Consider the following 25,441-nt stretch of genomic DNA (forward strand, 5'->3'; position numbering starts at 1 on the left):
CCACACTGCATCTCCAGACGAAACTCAGCTCCACCTGAAGAAGTGAAAAGAAGACATAAGTGTGGCCAGATAAGGAGAGAAATGTAAAACCTGGGGGAGGGAGCAAATCCTTCCTTAAACAAGGAGATTAAAATAACACACAGCACTCCAGGCACATTCTCAACAAAGCCGCTAACAGTTGCTGCAACACTTGCACGCTCTGGCCAAGTTGGATGACTTGCGTTTGTAATTGTCGGTGGTGTCTTCACTTGCGCAGCCTGCACGCCCGCTCGCACGGAGCCTCTTGGTTATTTGCCTGAAGCTGGGATTACTCGGCAGGTGTTGAAATTGCTTTGGAGTTTTATCCTGTGGCACAGTCAGCAGAAGCCAAAAGATGCAGGAACAGTGAGGCAGCAATTAGAAGCGATTGAGGCACCAGATGGCTGGAGCCTCTATCACATGGACTCAGTGACCGACCGTGAATATGTGCATGCATGAATGCAGTCAGAAAGCAGAACGCTTGGATTCAGGAACTGGTCTATGAACATTGAATTCTCCAGCTTCAGGTAAAGGACCCATAGCCTCCCTCTCCCTGGGCTCACATCCATTTCTCCTCCTCTCCCTCTTTCCCTTCCCTCTTCATTCCGACCTCTGGCTTCACAATTCACAACTCCTCAATCCCTTTTCCTCACACACCTTGAAGTTAAAATTCAGATAGTCTGTAGAAAATCCTGTGGCCTGGGTGAGTGGATTTGAGATATGCCTAGTCAGCAATGGAAGTTCATGGAGTCGTAGAATCGTAGAGTGATACAGTGTGGAAACAGGCCCTTCAGCCCATCTTGCCCACACCGGCCAACATGTCCCATCTACACTAGTCCCACCTGCCTGCGTTTGGTCCATATCCCTCCAAACCTATCCTATCCATGTACCTGTCTAACTGTTTCTTAAATGTCCCTGCTTCAGCTACCTCCTCTGGCAGCTCATTCCATACACCCACCACCCTTTATGTGAAAAAGTTATCCCTCAGATTCCGATTAAATCCTTTCCCCTTCACCTTGAACCTATGTCCTCTGGTCCTTGATTCACCTACTCTGGGCAAGAGACTCTGTACATCCACCCAATCTGTTCCTCTCATGATTTTATACATCTCAATAAGGTCTTCCCTCATTCTCCTGCGCTTCAGGGAATAGAGACCCAGCCTACTCAACCTCTCCCTGTAGCTCACACCCTCTAGTCCTGGCAACATCCTCGTAAATCCTCTCTGAACTCTTACCAGCTTGACAACATCTCTCCTTTAACATGGTGCCCAGAACTGAACACAATACTCTAAATGCGGTCTCACCAATGTCTTGTACAACTGTAACATGACCTCCCAACTTCTATACTCAATACTATGACTGATGAAGGACAAAAGCCTTCCATCATTTTGATGATGTACCAAAAGCTTTTTTGACCATCTTATCTACCAGCGACTCGACCTTCAAGGAAACATTGACTAATATCTGTTACAGTGATATTAAAGCTGTCAAGTTCCTATATAAACCCACATAGTTCACTGATCATGGTGCAAGTACAGACATGTACCACTGTAGTTGGCTTTCACTATGAATTGGCCGAGCAAACCCACACTGTACTCAAACCAAGATAAGAGTCAAGAGTGTTTAATTGACATTGGTACGGACAATGGAACAATGGAATTTTTACTTGCAGCAGCATAACAAGCCCCTAAACTCAATAGCACACAGATAAATATGTTATAAACAAAAAAAAGCAATAAACTATTCACCGCAATACCACAGTCCCTCATGGAACAAAAAGCATAGAAGTTCGGAGTTGAGGTTAGTGTTGTCTAATGTTCAGGAGCCAAGTGGTTGTTGGCAAGAAGCTTCAGGGTGGCACGGTGACACAGTCATAGAGTTGCTGCCTTACAGCGCTTGTAGCGCCAGAGACCCGGGTTTGATCCTGATTATGGGTGCTGTCTGTGTGGAGTTTTCACGTTCTCTCTGTGACCAGGTGGGTTTCTTCCGGGCGCTCCAGTTTCATTCCACATCCCAAAGACGTGCGGGTTTGTAGGTTAATTGGCAATCTGTAAATCGCCCCTGGTGTGTAGGGAGTGGATGAGAAAGTGGGATAACATAGAACTGGTGGTCGATGGTCGGCATGGACTCGGTGGGCCGAAGGGCCTGTTTCAACGATGTCTCTAAATGGAAAAGAACCTGACTTGGAAATATATTCACAAAGTGCTGGAGTAACTCAGCAGGTCGGGCAGCATCTCGGGAGAGAAGGATTGAGTGACGTTTCGGGTCGAGACCCTTCTTCAGACTGAAGAAGGGTCTCGACCAGAAACGTCACCCATTCCTTCTCTCCTGAGATGCTGCCCGACCTGCTGAGTTACTCCAGCACTTTGTGAATAAATACCTTCGATTTGTACCAGCATCTGCAGTTATTTTCTTATATTATGACTTGGAAATATATCACTCTTCCTTCATTGTCTGGCCCAAAGACATGCAGGTTTGCAGGTTATTTAGGCTCGGTAAATATGTATGTAGGCAGTGGATGAGAAAGCAGGACAACGTGGGAGAACGTAGAAGTAATGTGAACAGGTAGACACAAATGCTGGAGTAACTCAGCGGCTCAGCCAGCCTCTCTGAAGAAAAGGAATAGGTGATGTTCCAGGTGGAGAGCTTTCTTCTGACTGTGAGAACTCAACAGACTTGAGTGGGTGAGAAACTAGAATAACCTTGAACCAGTGTGAATGAGTGGTCGGTGGTCAGTGTGGACACAGTGGGCAGAAGGGTCTGTTTCCATGCTGTGTCTTTCATCGGTGAAAGGAATAATGAGGGTTTAGACTCCATTTCATCTTGAGTTGTTACCACTGCCTCATTACTGATACCCACATGTGTGCTTAACCAGAAACAATTCACTGACACTAATGTCATAACCCCGCCTGTGTGAACCTCTGGTAATCTTTATAGACAATAGACAATAGGTGCAGGAGGAGGCCATTCGGCCCTTCGAGCCAGCACCGCCATTCAATGTGATCATGGCTGATCATTCTCAATCAGTACCCCGTTCCTGCCTTCTCCCCATACCCCCTGACTCCGCTATCCTTAAGAGCTCTATCTAGCTCTCTCTTGAATGCATTCAGAGAATTGGCCTCCACTGCCTTTTGAGGCAGAGAATTCCACAGATTTACAACTCTCTGACTGAAAAAGCTTTTCCTCATCTCAGTTCTAAATGGCCTACCCCTTATTCTTAAACGGTGGCCCGTTGTTCTGGACTCCCCCAACATTGGGAACATGTTTCCTGCCTCTAACGTGTCCAACCCCTTAATAATCTTATACGTTTCGATGAGATCCCCTCTCATCTTTCTAAATTCCAGTGTATACAAGCCTAGTCGCTCCAGTCTTTCAACATATGACAGTCCCGGCATTCCGGGAATTAACCTAGTGAACCTACGCTGCACGCCCTCAATAGCAAGAATATCCTTCCTCAAATTTGGAGACCAAAACTGCACACAGTACTCCAGGTGCGGTCTCACTAGGGCCCTGTACAACTGCAGAAGGACCTCTTTGCTCCAATACTCAACTCAGGACCTCTTTGCTCCTATACTCAATTCAACTCAATGAGGGTTTAGATTCCATTTCATCTTGAGTTGAGTTACCACTGCCTCATTACTGATACCCACATGTGTGCTTGACCAGAAACAATTCACTGACACTAATGTCATAACCACCCCCCGTGTGAACCTCTGGTAATCTTTGTAAGCAAAACCTCAGGTCTTGGTCTTGATTGTTGTTCTAGTTTAATGGACATTAAAACACATCGCCTCAAATGTGAAGCTGTGCATTGTTTTGTTTACCTCACACCCGTCTCTCGTGTGCGTGGAAATAAATGTTTTGTGCCATTTTCCGTGTGTGTTTTGTGTCTTCTCTGGATCGTTGCCCATGCCTGGCAGTGCCGTTCCTTGATGCCGGCATCGACTGTGTGGCACAGGGTCGGGCAGCTGATGTGGACTTGTCAGAGTCGGCTGACGTTGACCACAGCCCGGCGGTGACCCCCTGTAAGTTAGTGGCGTCCAGTGATGGCTGCCCTCCTGTGTGCTGTGTGACGCTGAGTGCAGTGAGGTGTCTGTCCTTGCATGGAAGGGATGGAAGGGCGGACCAGAGTCAGTTGATACCTTACGTTGAGAGCTTTGTAAGTGCGCAGTTAGCCGCAAACTTACAAAGGCGTGTAAACTGATGTGGGGAAAGTGGACGACACAACTTTGAGGAAGGATATTCTTGCTATTGAGGGCGTGCAGCGTAGGTTTACTAGGTTAATTCCCGGAATGGCGGGACTGTCATATGTTGAAAGACTGGAGCGACTAGGCTTGTATACACTGGAATTTAGAAGGATGAGAGGGGTTCTTATTGAAACCTATAAGATTATTAAGGGATTGGACAAGTTTGAGGCAGGAAATATGTTCCCAATGTTGGAGGAGTCCAGAACCAGGGGCCACAGTGTAAGAATAAGGGGTAGGCCATTTAGAACTGAGATGAGGAAAAACTTTTTCAGTCAGAGAGTTGTAAATCTGTGGAATTCACTGCCTCAGAAGGCAATGGGGGCCAATTCTCTGAATGCATTCAAGAGAGAGCTAGATAGAGCTCTTAAAGATAGCAGAGTCAGGGGGTATGGGGAGAAGGCAGGAACGGGGTACTGATTGAGAATGATCAGCCATGATCACATTGAATGGCGGTGCTGGCTCGAAGGGCCGAATCGCCTCCTCCTGCACCTATTGTCTACTGATTGGAGGCCTCCGTTTGTACGCTGGGGCAGCACTGCCCTGGTGGCCGGGGTAGAGCGACAGGGCAAAGGGCAAATAATTAACATTCTCACGGTTGTGAATTGGTTATTAGTCTCCCATTTCCTCGCTTTCCCCTTCCCTCTCTCCACTTCCCTTTCTCTCCTCTTCTCTCCCTCTCCCCTTAGGACGAAAGGAATCAAGGGATATGGGGAAAAAGCAGGAACAGGGTACTGATTTTAGATGATCAGCCATGATCATATTGGATGGCGGTGCTGGCTCGAAGGGCCGAATGGCCTACTCCTGCACCTATTTTCCTGTTTCTATGTTTTCCTCTCTCTCTCCCCTTCCCTCTCTCCCCTTCCCTCTCTCTCCCCTTCCCTCTCTCCCCTTCCCTCTCTCTCCCCTTCCCTCTCTCCCCTTCCCTCTCTCCCCTTCCCTCTCTCCCCTTCCCTCTCTCTCCCCTTCCCTCTCTCCCCTTCCCTCTCTCTCCCCTTCCCTCTCTCTCCCCTTCCCTCTCTCCCCTTCCCTCTCTCTCCCCTTCCCTCTCTCCCCTTCCCTCTCTCCCCTTCCCTCTCTCTCCCCTTCTCTCTCTCCCCTTCCCTCTCTCTCCCCTTCCCTCTCTCTCCCCTTCCCTCTCTCTCCCCTTCCCTCTCTCCCCTTCCCTCTCTCTCCCCTTCCCTCTCTCTCCCCTTCCCTCTCTCCCCTTCCCTCTCTCTCCCCTTCCCTCTCTCCCCTTCCCTCTCTCTCCCCTTCCCTCTCTCTCCCCTTCCCTCTCTCTCCCCTTCCCTCTCTCTCCCCTTTCCTCTCTCCCCTTTCCTCTCTCCCCTTCCCTCTCTCCCCTTCCCTCTCTCTCCCCTTCCCTCTCTCCCCTTCCCTCTCTCTCCCCTTCCCTCTCTCTCCCCTCCTTCTCTTGTGTTTCGAAGGCTGAGGGGCAACCTAGTAGAAGTATATAAAATTCCAGGAGGCATATAGACAGTCAGAACCTTTTACTCAGGGTGGAGATGTCAAATACCAGAGGGCATATGTTTAAGGTGAGAGGGATGGGGATGGGGCAAGTTTTTACACAGAGAGTGATGTTTGTGTGTGTTGATATTATATCCATTTTACAGAGTTGATTGAAGCAGATACACAAGCAACATTTTGAAGACACTTTACACCCATGGAAGGATAGCATGCAGTCAGATGTACCATTTAAATTGCCTCGTAGTCATATATATCATGGCCCCCTAGTCCTGATCCTAGTTCAGCTTGGTTTATTGTCACGTGTACTGAGGTACAATGAACAGCTTTTGTTGCGTGCTATCCAGCCAGCAGAAAGACAATACATGATTACAATCGTTCTATGTTATTTGTTTTATTAGCCCTTGGCCCTTTTTATAATAGTTGCACAATTGTTGGATCTTTGCTGTGGTAAATACAACCTTTGCAAAGAAAGCTATTGAAGGCTTGTTAACTTGCTCAGTCTTGAACTGCCGACACGGTGGATCTTTTCCAATGGCCTCCCTCTTTAGTCTGTCAAAGGCACCGTGACCTGCCAGTGAGAGGGTGATGAGAGCTGCAAGTACCATGTCAGATCACAATCAACCACAGCTCTTTGCATCCGCAAGGCAATCTCATTGATTTCTGCTCCAGCTCTCTGTAAGCGAAGCACGATTTCCCCAATTCACCACATCACCGCTGGGTCCTGGCGGTCGGATAGAATATCAGCCCCGGATAACCTCACGAGGAACACATTACTCGTGGGCGGTCACGGTAGCGCAGCGGTAGAGTTGCCGCCTTACAGCTAATGCAGCGCCGGAGACCCGGGTTCGATCCTGACTACGGGCGCTGTCTGTACGGAGTTTGTACGTTCTCCCCGTGACCTGCGTGGGTTTTCTCCGAGATCTTCGGTTTCCTCCCACACTCCAAAGACATACAGGTTTGTAGGTTAATTGGCTGGGTAAATGTAAAAATTGTCCCTAGTGGGTGTGGAATGGTGTTAATGTGCGGGGATCGCTGGGCGGCGCGGACCCGGTGGGCCGAAGGGCCTGTTTCCATGCTGGATCTCTAAACTAAACTAAACTAAATTACACTACAGTTCCATTTAACTTACGTACTTCCTTTATAATCCCATGCTTTGATCAGACTTTGCTGGCTTTACCTTGCACTGAAAGTTATTCCCTTATCGTGTATCTATACACTGTAAATGGCTGGATTGTAATCATGTATTGTCTTTCCGCTGGCTGGTTAGCGCACAACAAAAACTTTTCACTGCACCTCAGTACACGTGACAATAAACTAAACTGAGCTCAGGTAAATATTTCACACACACAACTCAGAAGAATGACCTCCTCTTTGTGACGTGTTTCGATATCATCTACAGCGCACCATGCAGATTCTACTGATATCATAGTGCAGCCCATACCTTGAGTAGTAGTTTCATTGAGGCTCAACATTCTTGGTCCTCTTCCAATCCAAACAGTTGTTTCTCATCGATCCAGTTAAGCTGACTTTACTTTATTGTCAGATGTACTGAGGTACAGTGAAAAGCTTTTGTTGCATGCGATCCAGAAGGCGGAAAGCCATTTACAGTGTAGAGATACATGATTGAGATACATGAGGGCGTGCAGCTTGCTATTGAGGGCGTGCAGCGTAGGTTTACTAGGTTAATTGCGGGACTGTCATATGTTGAAAGACTGGAGCGACTAGGCTTGTATACTTTGGAATTTAGAAGGATGAGAGGAGATCTTATCGAAACGTATAAGATTATTAAGGGGTTAGACACGTTAGAGGCAGGAAACATGTTCCCAATGTTGGGGGAGTCCAGAACAAGGGGCCACAGTTTAAGAATAAGGGGTGGGCCATTTAGAACGGAGATGAGGAAAAGCTTTTTCAGTCAGAGAGTTGTGAATCTGTGGAATTCTCTGCCTCAGAAGGCAGTGGAGGCCAATTCTCTGAATGCATTCAAGAGAGAGCTGGATAGAGCTCTTAAGGATAGCGGAGTCAGGGGTATGGGGAGAAGGCAGGAACGGGGTACTGATTGAGAATGATCAGCCATGATCACATTGAATGGTGGTGCTGGCTCGAAGGGCCGAATGGCCACCTCCTGCACCTATTGTCTGTGGAGAGAAGGAACGGGAGCAGGAGAGAGACCAACTGGTTACATGTTGCAAAGAGCCAACCCTGATATTGATGGGCTGAATAGTCAAAGAGCCAACCCTAGTATTGGTGGCCTGAATAGCCTTCTTTCTAAACTTTAACAACCTCTGGATATCTTCTGGTCTCTACAGTGAAATCAAGATAATTCCACTGCTTGGAAATAGCTGTGGCTGGCTATGAAACTATCTATTAAATTCAGAGAGCAAACTCTAGATTGCCTCCCCTGTCAGTTTCTCTTGTTCAGGGAAACATATGCATCATGCTGCTAATCAGGGCATCATAAATATTCAGTTCCAAGAGCAGTTGTAACAATTGGAACCAGTGATTCATGCTTTGCATGGGAAGCAATTTAGAATCATACTTATTATTAACGTACTTACAGCCGACTTTCTGCCCGTACAAATAACATGATCCAAAGGCGAGGTTTATAATCATTAATCATCGATGTTAGTATGAAAGCCGTTTTCTGCTGTCAGCTCTCAGTTGGAAGCCTGGATCTTCCGTTGCACAAGTGGAAGGTTCCAGAACTCTTCATTGTTTGGGGGAGCTGGCCCTGGTCAAACAGACACCCACACTTTAGGCCACGTTGCCGCGTTTCAAAAGAGGCGCTTAATTGTCTGAATTAGAGGGCATTAACGATAAAGAGGGATTGGCCAAACTTGGATTGTTCTCTCCGGATCATCAGAGGTTGAGAAGAGACCTGATGGAAGGGAGAGAGAGCCAAGAGTGTTTTATTGTCATATGTCCCAAAACACAACATATGACTTGCAGCAGCACAACAAATATGTCACCATAGTACTCTGTAAAACCCATAATAAAAAGTTATTTATATATTGATATATTTTTATACACACACATATGTGCGCATGTATATATACATATATACACACGCACACACATACGTGCATATGTATGTATATATACATATGTGTATATTTTTTAACCGAACAGACAAATAAACAATAATATAAATGCCCCCAAGTCCATGTAGTTCTGAGCCTATTTGGAGGTTGTGCCTACCTGATGACCCCAATGAAGTCTTCACCCCTACCTACCCCCACTCAAGAGATTAAGAAGGTTCCGATTACAGTAGGGATTGTAATACCAAGTCCTATAAGCTCAACTGAAATTGGCTGTAGGGAAAAAGCTGTTCCTGAACCTGGACATTACAGTTTTCAGACTCTTGTACCTTCTTCCCAATGGCAGGAATGAGATGAGAGTGTGGCCAGGGTGGTGTGGGTCAGTGAGAGTGTGGCCAGGGTGGTGTGGGTCAGGGTGGTGTGGGTCAGTGAGAGTGTGGCCAGGGTGGTGTGGGTCAGTGAGAGTGTGGCCAGGGTGGTGTGGGTCAGTGAGAGTGTGGCCAGGGTGGTGTGGGTCAGTGAGAGTGTGGCCAGGGTGGTGTGGGTCAGTGAGAGTGTGGCCAGGGTGGTGTGGGTCAGTGATGAGAGAGTGGCCAGGGTGGAGTGGGTCAGTGAGAGTGTGGCCAGGGTGGTGTGGGTCAGTGAGAGTGTGGCCAGGGTGGTGTGGGTCAGTGAGAGTGTGGCCAGGGTGGTGTGGGTCAGTGAGAGTGTGGCCAGGGTGGTGTGGGTCTCTGATGATGCTGGCTGCCTTTTTGAGGCAGTGACCCTTGATGTTGGGGGGATTGCCCCTGTAAATTGCCCCTAGGGAGTGGATGCGAAAGTGGGATAACATAGAACTAGTATGAACGTGTGACCGATGGTCAGCATGGACTCGGTGGGCCGAAGGGCCTGTTTCCACACTGTATATCTAAACTAAACGAAAGTAAACACTGAGTTACTGGAGATTCTTGAACTTGGTATCTAGTCCCGACGGGTGCAATGTGCCTCCACAGAAGATGATGTGCGTTTCTCAAGTTTACTTTGGACCTCAGTTGAACAGTGCAGGAAACTACGGACAGGGAGATCTGAGTAGAAGTGAGATGGAACATCGTCAGGCTGAACATTTCAGTCTATTGATCACAGCTAATTAGGAATGTGGGAGCAAAATTAATAGTGTTAATTTCTGGTTAGGGTGGTAGGGTGTCTATCGCTACACTCTGCAATGGAATTTAGAAGGATGAGAGGAGATCTTATCGAAACGTATAAGATTATTAAAGGGTTGGACACGTTAGAGGCAGGAAACATGTTCCCAATGTTGGGGGAGTCCAGAACAAGGGGCCGCAGTTTAAGAATAAGGGGTCGGTCATTTAGAACTGAGATGAGGAAAAACGTTTTCAGTCAGAGAGTTGTGAATCTGTGGAATTCACTGCCTCAGAAGGCAGTGGAGGCCATTTCTCTGAATGCATTCAAGAGAGAGCTGGATAGAGCTCTTAAGGATAGCGGAGTCAGGGGGTATGGGGAGAAGGCAGGAACGGGGTACTGATTGAGAATGATCAGCCATGATCACATTGAATGGCGGTGCTGGCTCGAAGGGCCGAATGGCCTCCTCCTGCACCTATTGTCTATTGTCTATTGTCTAATATTGCATGGCCTTGCAGTGTTGTGTTGTATTTGCTTAAGCTCCGTGCTTGTTTTGTGTGTGTGTGTGTGTTGTGTGTGTGTGTATGTTGTGTGTGTGTGTGTGTGTGTGTGTGTTTGTGTGTGTGTGTGTGTGTGTGTTGTGTGTGTGTGTATGTTGTGTGTGTGTGTGTGTGTGTGTGTGTGTGTGTGTGTGTGTGTGTGTGTGTGTGTGTGTGTGTGTGTGTGTGTGTGTGTGTGTGTGTGTGTGTGTGTGTGTGTGTGTGTGTGTGTGTAAATATTATATCCATTTTACGTGTGAATTTTTCTTTCTCCTCCGCCCACTATGCATGCGCGCTCAGCCCCTGACAGTGTGGAGCTGATATGTGCAGTGAATCACACAGATAATTCAGAGCTGCTGCAGGCTACATCTTCTCCTGTACAGTGTAAGTCAAGCAGAAGGTTCTGCCAAACAGTAGCTTGAAACAAAGAATCTAATTTCGCTGGAGATTGGGTGGAGTGAATCACGCTAAATCATTCTGTGTACCTTCATACCAAAAAAACATTAACAAACACAAAAAAATTGCATATTAATCTTTATTTAGTTTTTAGAGACACAGATGGAAACAGGCCCACCGAGTCCACACCGACCGGCGATCTCTACACATTAACATTATCCCTCACAAATTGGGGACAATTTACATTTATACCAAACCAATTAACCTACAAACCTGCACGTCTTTGGAGTGTGGGAGGAAACCAAAGATCTCGGAGAAAACCCACGCAGGTCACGGGGAGAACGTACAAACTCCGTACAGACGGCGCCCGTAGTCAGGATCGAACCCGGGTCTCTGGCACCGCAAGGCAGCAACTCTACCGCTGCTCCACCGTGCCGCCCGGTGTTTATGTTTTGATTAAATAATTTGTGTTCTGAAGAAAATGCTGATTGTAAACTATTTATGTGAAAACATTCATTATTCCTAATATTTATCTTTCAAAGATAAGAACAACTACAAGAATAAATAGTATAAGAAAATAACTGCAGATGCTGGTACAAATCGATTTATTCACAAAGTGCTGGAGTAACTCAGCAGGTCAGGCAGCATCTCGGGAGAGAAGGAATGGGTGACGTTTCAGGTCAAGACCCTTCTTCATACTGAAGACTGGAGTGCAATCAAGAATAAATAAATACAATACAATGCAATACAAGAATAAATAAATTGATTTCCTTCAAGAAACCCTTGATCGTAATAATTACTTTTGCTGTCAACGTGAGCAAAAAAGAATTGGAAGATTTTTAAAATATTTGAATGTATTTAATGAGAATTTTAGACTACGGCCTGTCCCGAGGTAATAAACAGGTTTTAAAGATGTCCAGAAGTCAATTTTGTCCTTAAATTGGAAAATACACAAATATCACTCAATACAGTAAATGTTTCACAAAATGCTGGAGTAAATCAGCGGGTCAGGCAGCATCTCAGGAGAGAAGGAATGGGTGACGTTTCAGGTCGAGACCCTTCTTCATACTGAAGACTGGAGTGCAATCAAGGGGCCCGTGGATAGTTGCAGTGTATAGATACATGATAAGGGAATAACGTTTAGTGCAAGATAAAGGCAACAAAGTCCAATCAAGGATAGTTCGAGGGTCACCAATGAGGTAGATAGTCGTATACAGGATATACTGGGTAGCATACTGTTTACTGGATGTTACCTAACCAGGAACTGTAGATGTTAACAGGGTCAGTGTGAAGACAGGGCACCTGTCAGGGAACCACGCGCAATACAGATCTTAAAATCCAACACCCACCCCTCCACAATATCCCAAAACAGGTTAATTCCCGGAATGGCGGGACTGTCATATGTTGAAAGACTGGAGCGACTAGGCTTGTATACACTGGAATTTAGAAGAATGAGAGGGGATCTTATCGAAACATATAAGATTATTAAGGGGTTGGACACGTTAGAGGCAGGAAACATGTTCCCAATGTTGGGGGAGTCCAGAACCAGGGGCCACAGTTTAAGAATAAGGGGTAGGCCATTTAGAACGGAGATGAGGAAAATCTTTTTCTGTCAGAGAGTTGTAAATCTGTGGTATTCTCTGCCTCAGAAGGCAGTGGAGGCCAATTCAATGAATGCATTCAAGAGAGAGCTGGATAGAGCTCTTAAGGATAGCGGAGTCAGGGGGTATGGGGAGAAGGCAGGAATGGGGTACTGATTGAGAATGATCGGCCATGATCACATTGAATGGTGGTGCTGGCTCGAAGGGCCGAATGGCCTCCTCCTGCACCTATTGTCTATTGTCTATTGTTCCTCTGACAACTCATTCCAGATACGGACTAACTACCGTTTGTTTTTCTGTGTGCTGTTTGTTATTGTGATCATGTGTGTTTGATTGTGTGTGTATGTGTGTGTGTGTGTGTGTGTGTGTGTGTGTGTGTGTGTGTGTGTGTGTGTGTGATTGTGTGATACGTCAACGTTTATCTTTATTCTTTACTCTTTCTCCTCCCACTGCTCCCACATCATCTCATCATGCCTCTGGTTGAAGTAGATTCACTTGTCTACCTATGAATGTAAGAATCAATTGTAATGTCTCATCCCTAACGATTCCTCAGACTTTAGGATGTGAGCCTCCTCTTGAACCATTGCAGATGGTAGAGTGAAGCAGAGCCCAGAGAGACATTGTGCTTGGATGTTGTGTCTGGAGCAAGTCAGGTTGGGTCAGGTCTATGTGGTGTTAAAACGTACTTGGCCAGCTCAGTGCTCATGCAGGGCTGGGAGACTGCTCAAGACAACTGTGTGTGCTCTGTTCTCTGGCAATGTAGTTGCAGGACAGCCAACATCACCAGTTGGCAACAGGGCATAATTTCCAAGTGTCTGAAGAAGATGCCTAAAGAAGGGTTCCGAACCTAAAACATCACCTATCCATGTTCCCCAGGGACGCTGCCTAGCACGCTGGGGACTCCAGCATTTTGTTTCGTTTAGAGATAGCCTAGAGATACAGAGTGGAAACAGGCCCTTTGGCCCACTGAGTCCGCGCCGACCAGCGATCCCCGTTCATTACACACATTAGGGACAATTTACATTTATACCAAGCCAATTAGCCTGGCGTGTGGGAGAAAACTGAAGGTCAAGGTGTTTAATTGCCAAATGCACCGAAATGGAACAATGAAATTCTTACTTGCATAATAAGCCTGTAAACACAGTACTCATCAATAACACAACAGACACAAGAAAGTTCAATAAATTTAATAAAAGCCCACAGTCCCTCGTGCAACCAAGACAGTTGTTAGTTCAAAGTTTAGTAGGAGTTTGTAGTGTTGAGGCAGCAGCTCTACCCGCTGCGCCACTTTGCCACCCTTGCTTAAGTAATCTCAACTAAGATTGTCCCTCTGATGTAAAATTTAACCTTGGCTGATGGATGTTGGGAAGAAGCTGGAGGTCATGGTTTTCAGACTCATGTACCTGCTTCCTGATGGCAGGAGAGAAGTGAAAGTGTGGCCATGGTCTATCACATTCTCCTCTTTAACTACCACAGTCCACAGCAGTTTACACCGTGCCCATCTTCCCCTTTAGAAGAGGCACGTCTGGCTTGCTGTTGATATGCGCGCATCGCTCTGAGCGAGACATGAAGTTGAGGAGTTTTTGTGGAAATATCAACAAGAGCGATGAATCAATAAATAACTGCGAGCTATGAAACGGAATGAACTAAAACAATGTTAATCTGAAGAGAGATTTGGCAGGTTAATATTTCATGAGTCGAACCTGAAGCTAAATGTTAATCCATCTTTCTTTTCCCTTATCTGTGTATTGCTGCACCTGCTGCTTATCTCCAACACTCTGAGCTTTTACTTCAGGTTTCTGGGGTATTTATTAAAATAAATACATAAGTATTGAACTTAATGCATCGCTGTTAACCAGAGACCTTGCTTATTCTTCCAGGTGGTTACTTATCTAATTACAAGCTGCCACCTTTGGGAAATTTTAATTCCACCAGCAGGACCCACTGTCATTTAGTTTAGAAAAGCTAAATGTAAACAGCATAGCAACAGATGTGGGCCATTTAACCCCTCAAGCCTGTTCTGCTGTTCAGACTGATCACTGTAACTCTGTAACGTCTGCTTTTCCCCAACATCTCGCAAAACGCTTAATTTAGTTTGGAGATACAGCCTGGAAACAGACCCTTCGGCCCACCCCGTCCATGCCGACCATCGATCACCTGTCCACACTAGTTCCATGTTATCCCACTCTCTCATCCACATGAGGGGCAACTTTGACAATACAACCCGCACGTCTTTGGGATGTGGCGGAAACCGGAGCACCTGGAGGAAACCCACACGGTCCCCGGGAGAACGTGCAAACTCCACGCAGACAGCGCCCGAGGTCAGGATCGAACCTGAATCTCTGGTGCTGTGAGGCAGCAGCTCTACCCGCTGCGCCACTTTGCCACCCTTGCTTAAGTAATCTCAACTAAGATTGTCCCTCTGATGTAAAATTTAACCTTGGCACTGATCAGTAACTTGGGAAACTGACAAGCAGGAAAAAAGCTGTCTTTGGGGAAAAAACTGTTTCCCTGTAACCTACCCACCAATAATCCAGACACTATTATCTCCTAAGAACACAGTTTGTTAGTTTCACTGGGGGAGGCCATTGAAAATGGCCAGCAATCACTTAGTGACCGGAGAATAGAGGCTACATTTCTCTGCTTATAGAAGTGTTTCTGAACTTCATGCACGAAAGGTGTGATTCTCATGGTTATGTTGTCCCAGTCTCCTGAAGGAACAAAAGTAGTTTCTGTCAATCCAACCTCATCTGTGAACATACAGATAACTGTATTAAAATGCAATAGCTGTATTCCTAAGAAAGCACACATTATAGAAAATCATGTTGCAATAACAATTGGAAAGATGGGGCGAGAGAGTTTCAGATAAGCAATAACAAAATTGTTATTGAATACAGTGCAGCGATGGCAATGGCAAACTAGCAGTCTGAGCAAAGGGATTAATGACCCCGCCATTTGATCGCAATTCCATTAACGGAAACTGGGGATTTTAAACGTGGTTGACAGAACAAACTGGAGATTAAGAGCCAGAATCAAGACGGGATTGTCGGTACATTATAAACATTCAACAGAATGCACTCTGCCACCCTCCCTCTGCTGGTTTATGTGTGCGTTCCAACAACCAACAATGCAGTTGACTCTCAGCTACCTTCTGCACCTGTTCATCAAACCAGCATTCAGGAACAATCACATAAAGCTGGAGTAACTCAGCGGGACAGGCAGCATCTCTGGAGAGAAAGAATTGGTGACGTTTCGGGCCCAGACTGAAGAAGGGTCTCGACCCGAAATGTCACCCATTCCTTTTCTCCAGAGATGCTGCCTGACCCGCTGAGTTACTCCAGATTTTTGTGTCTATCTTCAGTTTAAACCAGCATCTGCAGTTCCTTCCTACAGCATTCAGGAGCATTTAGGGAGAGATGGCTTTGGCAGTCGTACCTTTGGTTCAATGACAGGTGGATTGTGGTTGCCGTATGACCTCGTGTGGACAGGCCAGCAGAGCCCTGCCTTGACATAGTGGACAGAATGGCAAGGAATCTGTTTTCACCAAGTCTTATCCATTTTGGAATCTCCTTTATACCATGGAAGAACCCTTAGGGTGGCACAGAGGTGCAGCAGTAGAGTTGCTGCCTCACAGCGCCAGAGACCCGGGTTCGATCCTGACCACGGGTGCTGTCTGTATGGAGTTTGCACGTTCTCCCCGTGACCTGCGTGGGTTTCTCCAGGTGCTCCTCCTCTTTAAGCCAACAAACTTGTTTGTTAAATTTAGCAAACTAGCAAAGCCAGTTTGGAGTGCGATGCCTATTGGCCAATATGTTATAAGGTGTGAGTATTTCAAATATAATGTCAGGAAATTTAACAAGAAAATGCATCAGAATATCTGGATTATATTTGCACAATAAAAATAAATGAATAAAGTCTGGTTGGAGTTCAGATTTAAGGTAATTTAGAAATATATCTTGGGGATTCATTACATTCTATGGCCAATTGTGTCCTGTGCATGATAAAGCAATAACTCATTTCTTTACACAGAAACGTTCTCAACACCAAGTCTCTATAAGCCTTCGATGGACACAAAATGCTGGAGTATTGCTGGATCAACTCCATCATGTACAAAATCATGAGAGGTATAGATCGGGTAGATGCGCAGAGTTTCTTGCCCAGAGTAAGGTTATCGATAACCAGAGGACATAGGTTTACGGTGAAGGGGGAAAGATTTAATAGGAACTTGAGGGGTACCTTTTCGCACAGAGGGTGGTGGGTGTATGGAACGACCTGCCGGTGGAGGTAGTTGAAACAGGTTGTATCACAACATTTAAGAATCGTTTGGACATGTACATGGATAGAATAGACAGGGGGACATGGGCAAAATGCAGGCAGGTGGGTCGAGTGTAGGTGGGACATGTTGGTCGGTGTGGTCAAGTTGGTCTGAAGGCCCTGTTCCCACACTGTATCACTCTAACTCAGCGGGTGAGTTAGTCCAGCATTTTGTGTCTATCTTGGTATAAACCAACATCTGCAGTGATCACTCTAATAACCTGCATTGTACTAATGTGCATCTTTATTTCTCCTCTTCCATTATGCTTTTAGCACGCAAGCAAGACATCATCAAGATCACCGAGCAGCTGATCGAAGCGATCAATAACGGAGACTTTGAGGCCTACACGTAAGTCCAGGGGCCCTGGGGTGGTGGGATGGGCTGTTACGTTGGCGCATTGACCAAGTAGGTACCTCCAACAGAACAATCAACGAGGCTTTTGAGTTGTAACGTCCCTGCTGTAGCTTTGTAAGGATGTAAATAGGAGCCGAGGAAAAGGCCATTCCTCCCCTTGACCCTCTTCTACATGCTGTTTCCCTCTCGAACCCCTCACCCTACAAGTCCCCTCAAGAACCTTTGGACAACACGGTGGTACAGCGGTAGAGTTGCTTCTTTACGGCGCTAGCGATCCGAGCTCGATCCTGACTACAGGTGCTGTCTGTATGGAGTTTGTACGTTCTCCCCGTGACCGCGTGGGTTTCCCCTGGGAGCTCCAGTTTCCTCCCACACTCCAGAGATGTACAGGTTTGTAGGTTAATTGGCTTCAGTAAAAGTGAAAATTGTCCCTTGTGGGTGTTCTTCTTAAGCCCTTTGCTGCTCTAGGGAGCTTAGGCCATTGGCAAATGTGTGTGTATGTGCGGGGATAGCTGGTTGGCATGGACTCGGTGGGCCGAAGGGCCTGTTTCTGCGCTATCTCTAAATTAAACTAAAGATTTTTCCTGAGTTGTTTTCGAATCACTAGAGACTAGTGCCTGGTTTGCCCTGGTTTGGTGTTTCATTATAATCTACATTGTTTAATTAAACAGCTGCATGGAGACTCCATGGAATAGGAGTTCTCACTGGCCTCGAGTTGTTTTCAGTCTGAATGGTTATCAGACCCGTGTTCATTTTGTATTGGGAACTGTGGCGCAGCGGTAGAGTTGCTGCCTTACAGCGAATGCAGCGCCGGAGACCCAGGTTCGATCCTGACCACGGGTGCCGTCTGTACAGAGTTTGTACGTTCTCCCCAAGACTTGCGTGTATTTTCTCCGAGATCTTTGGGTTTCCTCCCACACTCCAAAGACGTGCAAGTTGGTAGGTTAATTGGCTTAGTAAATGTAAAAATTATCCCTAGTGTGTGTAGGATAGTATTAGTGTGCGGGGATCGCTGGTCGGCACGGACCCGGTGGACCGAAGGGCCTGTATCTTTAAACTAAACTAAACTTGAGTGGCTTTGCAAGTCATAGGGTCATATAGCGTGGAAACAGGCCCCTCGACCCAACTTGCCCACGTCGACCAACGTGTCCCATCTACATTAGTCTGCATTTGGCCCCTATCCTTCTAAACCTGTCCTATCCATGTACCTGTCTAAATGTTTCTTAAACATTGCACTAGTACCTGCCTCAACTACCTCCTCCGGCAGCTTGCTCCTTACACCCACCACCCTTTGTGTGAAAAAGTTACCCCTCAGATTCCTATTAAATCTTTCCCCTCCCACCTTAAACCTATATCCTCTGTTTCTCAATTCCCCTACTCTGGCCAAATGACCCTGTGCTTCTACCCGATCTGTTCCTCATGATTTTGTACAAAAGTCAATAGACAATAGACAATAGACAATAGATGTAGGAGTAGGCCATTCGGCCCTTTGAGCCAGCACCACCATTCAATGTGATCATTCTCAATCAGTACCCCGTTCCTGCCTTCTCCCCATACCCCCTGACTCCGCTATCTTTAAGAGCTCTATCCAGCTCTCTCTTGAATGCATTCAGAGAATTGGCCTCCACTGCCTTCTGAGGCAGAGAATTCCACAGATTTACAACTCTCTGACTGAAAAAGTTTTTCCACATCTCCGTTCTAAATGGCCTACCCCTTATTCTTAAACTGTGGCCCCTGGTTCTGGACTCCCCCAACATTGGGAACATATTTCCTGCCTCTAACGTGTCCAACCCCTTAATAATCTTATATGTTTCGATAAGATTCTCTCTCATCCTTCTAAATTTCAGTGTATACAACAAGCCTAGTCGCTCCAGTCTTTCAACATATGACAGTCCCGCCATTCCGGGAATTAACCTAGTAAACCTATGCTGCATGCCCTCAATAGCAAGAATATCCTTCCTCAAATTTGGAGACCAAAACTGCAGACAGTACTCCAGGTGCGGTCTCACTAGGGCCCTGTACAACTGCAGAAGGACCTCTTTGCTCCTATACTCAACTCCTCTTGTTACGAAGGCCAACATTCCAATGGCTTTTGTCACTGCCTGCTGTACCTGCATGCTTCCTTTCAGTGACTGATGCACTAGGACACCAAGATCTCGTTGTACGTCCCCTTTTCCTAATTTAACACCTTTCAGATAATAATCTGCTTTCCTATTCTTACCACCAAAGTGCATAACCTCACACTTATCCACATTAAACTGCATCTGCCATACATCCGCCCACTCACACAACCTGTCCAAGTCACCCTGCAACCTCATAGCATCCTCCTCACAGTTCACACTACCACCCAGCTTTGTATCATCTGCAAATTTGCTAATGGTACTTTTAATCCCTTCATCCAAGTCATTAATGTATATTGTAAATAGCTGCGGTCCCAGCACCAAGCCTTGCGGTACCCCACTAGTTACTGCCTGCCATTCTGAAAGGGACCCATTTATCCCCACTCTTTGCTTTCTGTCTGCCAACCAATTTTCTATCCATGTCAGTACCCTACCCCCAATACCATGTGCTCTAATTTTGCCCACTAATCTCCTATGTGGGACCTTGTCGAAGGCTTTCTGAAAGTCGAGGTACACCACATCCACCGGCTCTCCCCTGTCAATTTTGCTAGTTACATCCTCAAAAAATTCCAGAAGATTAGTCAAGCATGATTTCCCCTTCGTAAATTCAGAACGATCCTGTTACTGCTATCCAAGTCAACAGCAGGTCTTGTTCTGCAGCAGTGAATCAGGTTGCTGTGAGTGGGTGTGGAAGGGGTGGATTAGGAACTGTTCCTTGTAAATGAAAAGCCCATCAGACACGCTGCAGTGTTCAACTAGTGAGCTAGTGAGTAGGACTGGTGGATATTTGTAAGGACTAAATTAGCAATGATGCTAATTAACGTGTGGGAGGATTGGATAGGGAGAGAAAAAGGCATAGAACATACTGTGCCAGAGTTCGTTATAGCCTTGCCAATATTCTGAGCCCACACGTAGGCTTGCTTCCAATAATTTACAGAGAATAATTTTCATTTGAATTCATGTAGCAACTCATTGCTGCCTTTCAAGCTTCGAATAGTTTGTTTTTTGGTATTGCTTTACAAGGCTGGGTATTGGGTGGGTAACTGCATGGTTTTGGTTTGTTTGTGTCATGTGTACCGAGATGCAGTGGGAAAGGTTTGGTTGTGTGTTATCCTGTCACATCACACCATTCGTTAGTACAAACAAGCCGTACACAAGTACAACAGGTAGAGCCAAGAGAAAAATACCGACGTGCAGAATACAGTGTTGTAATTACAGAGAAAATGTCCAAAGTCTTTAATGAAGTAGGTTGGAAGATCGGGACTACACCCAAGCTTATGGGAGGACCACAGCCTCAGAATTAGAGGGCGCTCTTTTAGAAAGGAGGTGAGGAGGAACTTCTTTAGTCAGAAGGTGGTTAATCTGTGGAACTCATTGCCACAGAGGGCTGTGGAGGTCAAGTCAGTGGATATTTGTAAGGCAGACATTGACAGATTCTTGATTAGTACGGGTGTCAGGGGTTATGGGGAGAAGGCAGGAGAATGGGGTTGAGAGGGAAAGATAGATCAGCCATGATTGAATGGCAGAGTAGACTTGATGGGCCGAACACGTGAACTTTGATCATGACCCTGGGAAGCTCTGGGTGAAGAGATGATCTCATTTAAAGCAGCCATCTTACAGTACAATAGATGTGGGATTACAAATATCCTTCATTGTGGATGGCTTGATTATATTCATGTACATTCCTTTCTCTAACTGGATATCACACAAACAAAAGCCTTTCACTGTACCTCGATACACGGAACAATAGTAAACGAAACTAAAGCTCATTATTTTGAATGTTTAACTTACTACCGAGTACAGGATCTACTTAACACCTGCCTTTCAAACTCTTTTAGTAGCATTAGAGAACTGTGTACAACTAAGTTTAGTTTAACTTTTCCCAAGTTTTGCATAATTTTAATATCAATGCAAAGTTATTTATGAGAGGAGAAGTTACCTGAAGGCAAACGTTACGGTAATTACAGTTCCAACATTCTAAAGCGACCATCAGGGACAGAAGCAAGGATTTCACAAAAGGAGATGGATGATACAGCATCGGGATGAAGTGAAATATTAATATTTATATTCTCAGTGAAATAAGCATTGGGTAAACTGTCAGCTGAAGAAGGGGAGGTTGGATTATTTTTTAATTAATGCAAAGTATTTGAAATGAGTGTTGGCAATATTTGTTTAAAATAAAAGGTAGACACAAAATGCTGGAGTAACTCAGCGGGTCAGGCAGCATCTCGGGAGAGAAGGAATGGGTGACGTTTCGGGTCGAGACCCTTCAGTCTGAAGAACGGTCTCGACCCGAAACGTCACCCATTCCTTCTCTCCCGAGATGCTGCCTGACCCGCTGAGTTACTCCAACATTTCATATCTACCTTCGATTCAAACCAGCATCTGCAGTTTTTTTTCCCTACACATTTGTTTAAAATAGGTTGGGGGGGGAGTAGGTGTGGGTGGGGTAATAATGCAAATATAGGCTTGGAAAATAAATGCTCACTATCTGAATGTAATGAAGTGACAGAGACTTTGCACCCAGCCGGGAGACATTTGTTATAGTCAAAGATTCAGCAGCATCGCCACTGCAGAGGGGAGACTTGCTCAGTAGTCACTGGATGCAGCATAAAGATGGATTGTATGCCAGTAACACCCTTCATACAACTTACTGTAGGTTAGGCCACATTCGGAGTATTGTGTGCAGTTCCGATCTCTTTACTGGAAGTATCGGCAGGGTTTGGAGAGGGTGCAGAAGAGGTTTACCAGATTGGAGAAAAAAGGAACTGTAGATGTGTAAGTGGACGTGTAATCAGACTGATGAAGGGTCTCGACCCGAAACGTCACCCATTCCTTCTCTCCCGAGATGCTGCCTGTCCCGCTGAGTTACCCCAGCATTTTGTGTACAAGAAATTGTAGATGATGGTTCACCAAAAATAGGCACAAAGTGCTGGAGTAACTTTGCGGGTCAGGCAGTATCTCAGGCTGAACAAACCTGGACAGGTTTTTTAGATTTTTTTAGATTTAGATTTAGAGATACAGCACGGAAACAGGCCCTTCGGCCCACCGGGTCCTTGCCGCCCAGCGATCCCCGCACATTAACACTATCCTACACCCACTAGGGACAATTCTTTTTTACATTTGCCCAGCCAATTAGCCTACAAACCTGCACGTCTTTGGAGTGTGGGAGGAAACCGAAGATCTCGGAGAAAACCCACGCAGGTCACGGGGAGAACGTACAAACTCCATACAGACGGCGCCCGTAGTCAGGATCGAACCTGAGTCTCCGGCACTGCATTTGCTGTAAGGCAGCAACTCTACCGCTGCACCACCTGGAGCGTCAGACACTGAGGGGAGATTGGTAGAAGTATGTAATGTTATGAGTGGCAGAGATAGGGCAGGTATTCAGAACCATTTCCACAGGACGGAAATGTCAAAGACTGAATTGCATAGATTTAAGGTCGGGGGGAAAGTTTAAAGGAGATACGTGGGGCAAGTTTGTGACATAGAGAGGCAGCCACGGTGGTGCAGTGGTAGAGTTGCTGCCTTGCAGTGCTTGCAGCACCGGAGAACCAGGTTCGATCCCGACCACGGGTGATGTCTGTACAGAGTTTGTACGTTCTCCCCGTGACCTGCGTGGGATTTCTCTGAGATCTTCGGTTTCCTCCCACACTCCAAAGACGTATAGGTTTGTAGGTTAATTGGCTTGATTTGTGTGTAAATTGCCCCTAGTGTATGTAGGATAGTGTTAGTGTGCGGGGATCGCTGGTCGGCGCGGACCCGGTGGGCCGAAAGGGCCTGTTTCTACGCTGTATCTCTAAACTAAACTAAAGATCGGTGGGTGTGGAGTGATGTTATAGAGGTTATAAAATCATGAGTGGAATATATGAGTTGGCCATTTCGCAGGGCGGAGAATCAAAAACTAGAGGCCATAGGTAAAGGTGAGAGGGGAAAGAATTTAATAGAAACCTAAAGAGGCACCATTCAATCAGAGGGTGTTGGCTATATGAATCAAGCTGCCAGATGAAATAAAAGATAGACACCAAAAGCTGGAGTTACTCAGCGGGTCAGGCAGCATCTCTGGAGAGAAGGAATGGGCGGCGTTTCGGGTTGAGATTGAGGCCGGGTACAATAACAACATTTGGACAAGTAGCTGTCTAGGAAAGGTTCAGAGGGATGTGGGCAATGATCAGACATTGGGACTAGCTTAGACGGGTCATGTTGCTTAGCATGTACGAGTTGGGCCAAAGGACCAATTTCCATGGTCTCTGACCATGACAATCATGGAAGGGTTTCTTCAGTTGTAAATGCTGCTTCTGCATTTGATGATGTTCTTTACTCCAGAGGTGGAAACTCTATCGTCAAACATTATGGTCAGGTTGGATCCTGACCTCTGGCACTGTCTGCGTGGAGTTTGCATGTTCTAGGGTTTCTTTCAGGTGCTCCAGTCTCCTCCCACATCTCAGAGACAGCAAGTTAATGGGCGGCTGTAAATTGTCACCAGCGTGTAGAAAGTTGGGACTTCAGCACGTATCAAGAATAACAAAAATAGGATTAATGTCGGATTCACTCAGGGGATAATCCATATCTGGAATAAACTGCTAAAGAGGAAGTTACAGAAGCAGATACAATTAAGACTTTTACAAGACATTTGGACAGATATATGGTTAGGAAGAGTTTAGAGGACTGTGTGCCAAATGCAGACAAATTGGTGTCGACCAGTATGCCAACTTGGTCGGCATGGATAAGGTGGGCCGAAGGGCCTGTTTCCATGCTGTACACCTCTGTGACTCTCTAAGGCTATCATTTCTGGTAGTCCCTCCTGACACCTCTCTGCCTCTCTCTTCCTTCCTCTCTCTTTTTTTCCCTTTTAAAGTACACTTCCACACCTGCAAGGTTGGCTGAGCTCTTGGTCAGCCCTGCCATTTCGGTAGCACAGTGTCAGATTACATCACCGTCTATGTCTCTCGTTTCCCTCTCCACTGACTCACAGTCTGAAGAAGGGACTCAGCCCGAAACGTCACCTATTCCTTCTCTCCAGACCTGATCCGCTGAGTTACTCCAGCGTTTTGTGCCTATTGTCAAATTCTGTTTGTTCGTGCTCTTTGCAAGGCCTTGCAACCTTAAAGGTGCCAATGAGTAGAGAGGTTGCAGCTGATATTGGTTAGATCAAAGGCTGATTGGAGGGAGCAATCTGTGCACCAACGGCGCCCCCTGGAGACGGGGATTAATCTTGCTCCCAACTTCTTGTTAATGAACCAGGCACACAAGCCAAGAGCACAAAAAGGATATAAAGTGCTGGAGTAACATTCCAGGTCAGGCAGCATCTCCGGGGAACAGTTCTGGTCGGGACCCTTCTTCAGACTCTGAGGAAGGGGGATAACATACAACTTGTACCCGTGAAAAGCTTTACAGTGAAAAGTTAATGTGGACTCGTGCTGAAGGCCCTGTTTCCATGCTGCATCTCTAAATTAAAAACTAAACTGAACCCTCTTGATACAGATGCTGATCAATACATAACAGGGCATGCAGTGCAGGAGTAACTCAGCGGGACAGGCAGCATCTCTGAAGAACATGAAGGTATCACAAAATGCTGGAGTAACTCAGCAGGACAGGCAGCAATAGACAATAGACAATAGGTGCAAGACGAGGCCATTCGGCCCTTCAAGCCAGCACCGCCATTCAATATGATCATGGCTGATCAATCTCAATCAGTACCCCATTCCTGCCTTCTCCCCATACCCTCTGACTCCGCTATCCTTAAGAGCTCTATCTAGCTCTCTCTTGAATGCATTCAGAGAATTGGCCTCCACCGCCTTCTGAGGCAGAGAATTCCACAGATTTACAACTCTCTGACTGAAAAAGTTTTTCCTCATCTCCGTTCTAAATGGCCTACCCCTTATTCTTGAACTGTGACCCGTGGTTCTGGACTCCCCCAACATTGGGAACATGTTTCCTGCCTCTAGCGTGTCCAACCCCTTAATAATCTTATATGTTTCGATAAGATCCCCTCTCATCCTTCTAGATTCCAGTGTATACAAGCATCTCTGAAGAACATGGTTACTTGACCCCTTTTCAGACTGATGCTGCCTGACCCGCTGAGTTACTCCAGCACTTTGTGTCCTTATCCTTAAACCAGCATCTGCAGCCCTTCTTTCTACATTTTACCCCCGCCCACCTTCCACGACTTCTCTTTACCAGCACTCTCTCCCCGATCCATCAGTCTGAAGAAGGGTACCCACCAGAAAACCC

General features: G+C 46.1%; 1 protein-coding gene across 6 annotated transcripts in view; it reads left to right on the top strand.

Moving 5' to 3' along the window:
• Nucleotides 1-25,441, top strand: part of camk2g2 (calcium/calmodulin-dependent protein kinase (CaM kinase) II gamma 2) — a 298,181-nt gene that overhangs the window by 263,284 nt on the left and 9,456 nt on the right. For all 6 annotated transcript variants that reach the window (XM_078428653.1, XM_078428654.1, XM_078428656.1 and 3 more), the window contains one exon: nt 17,006-17,081. In XM_078428653.1, the coding sequence (XP_078284779.1) occupies nt 17,006-17,081 (76 nt within the window). The remainder of the gene's footprint in view (nt 1-17,005; nt 17,082-25,441) is intronic.

Source organism: Rhinoraja longicauda, chromosome 35, assembly GCF_053455715.1.
Source record: "Rhinoraja longicauda isolate Sanriku21f chromosome 35, sRhiLon1.1, whole genome shotgun sequence".
NCBI lineage: Eukaryota > Metazoa > Chordata > Chondrichthyes > Rajiformes > Arhynchobatidae > Rhinoraja > Rhinoraja longicauda.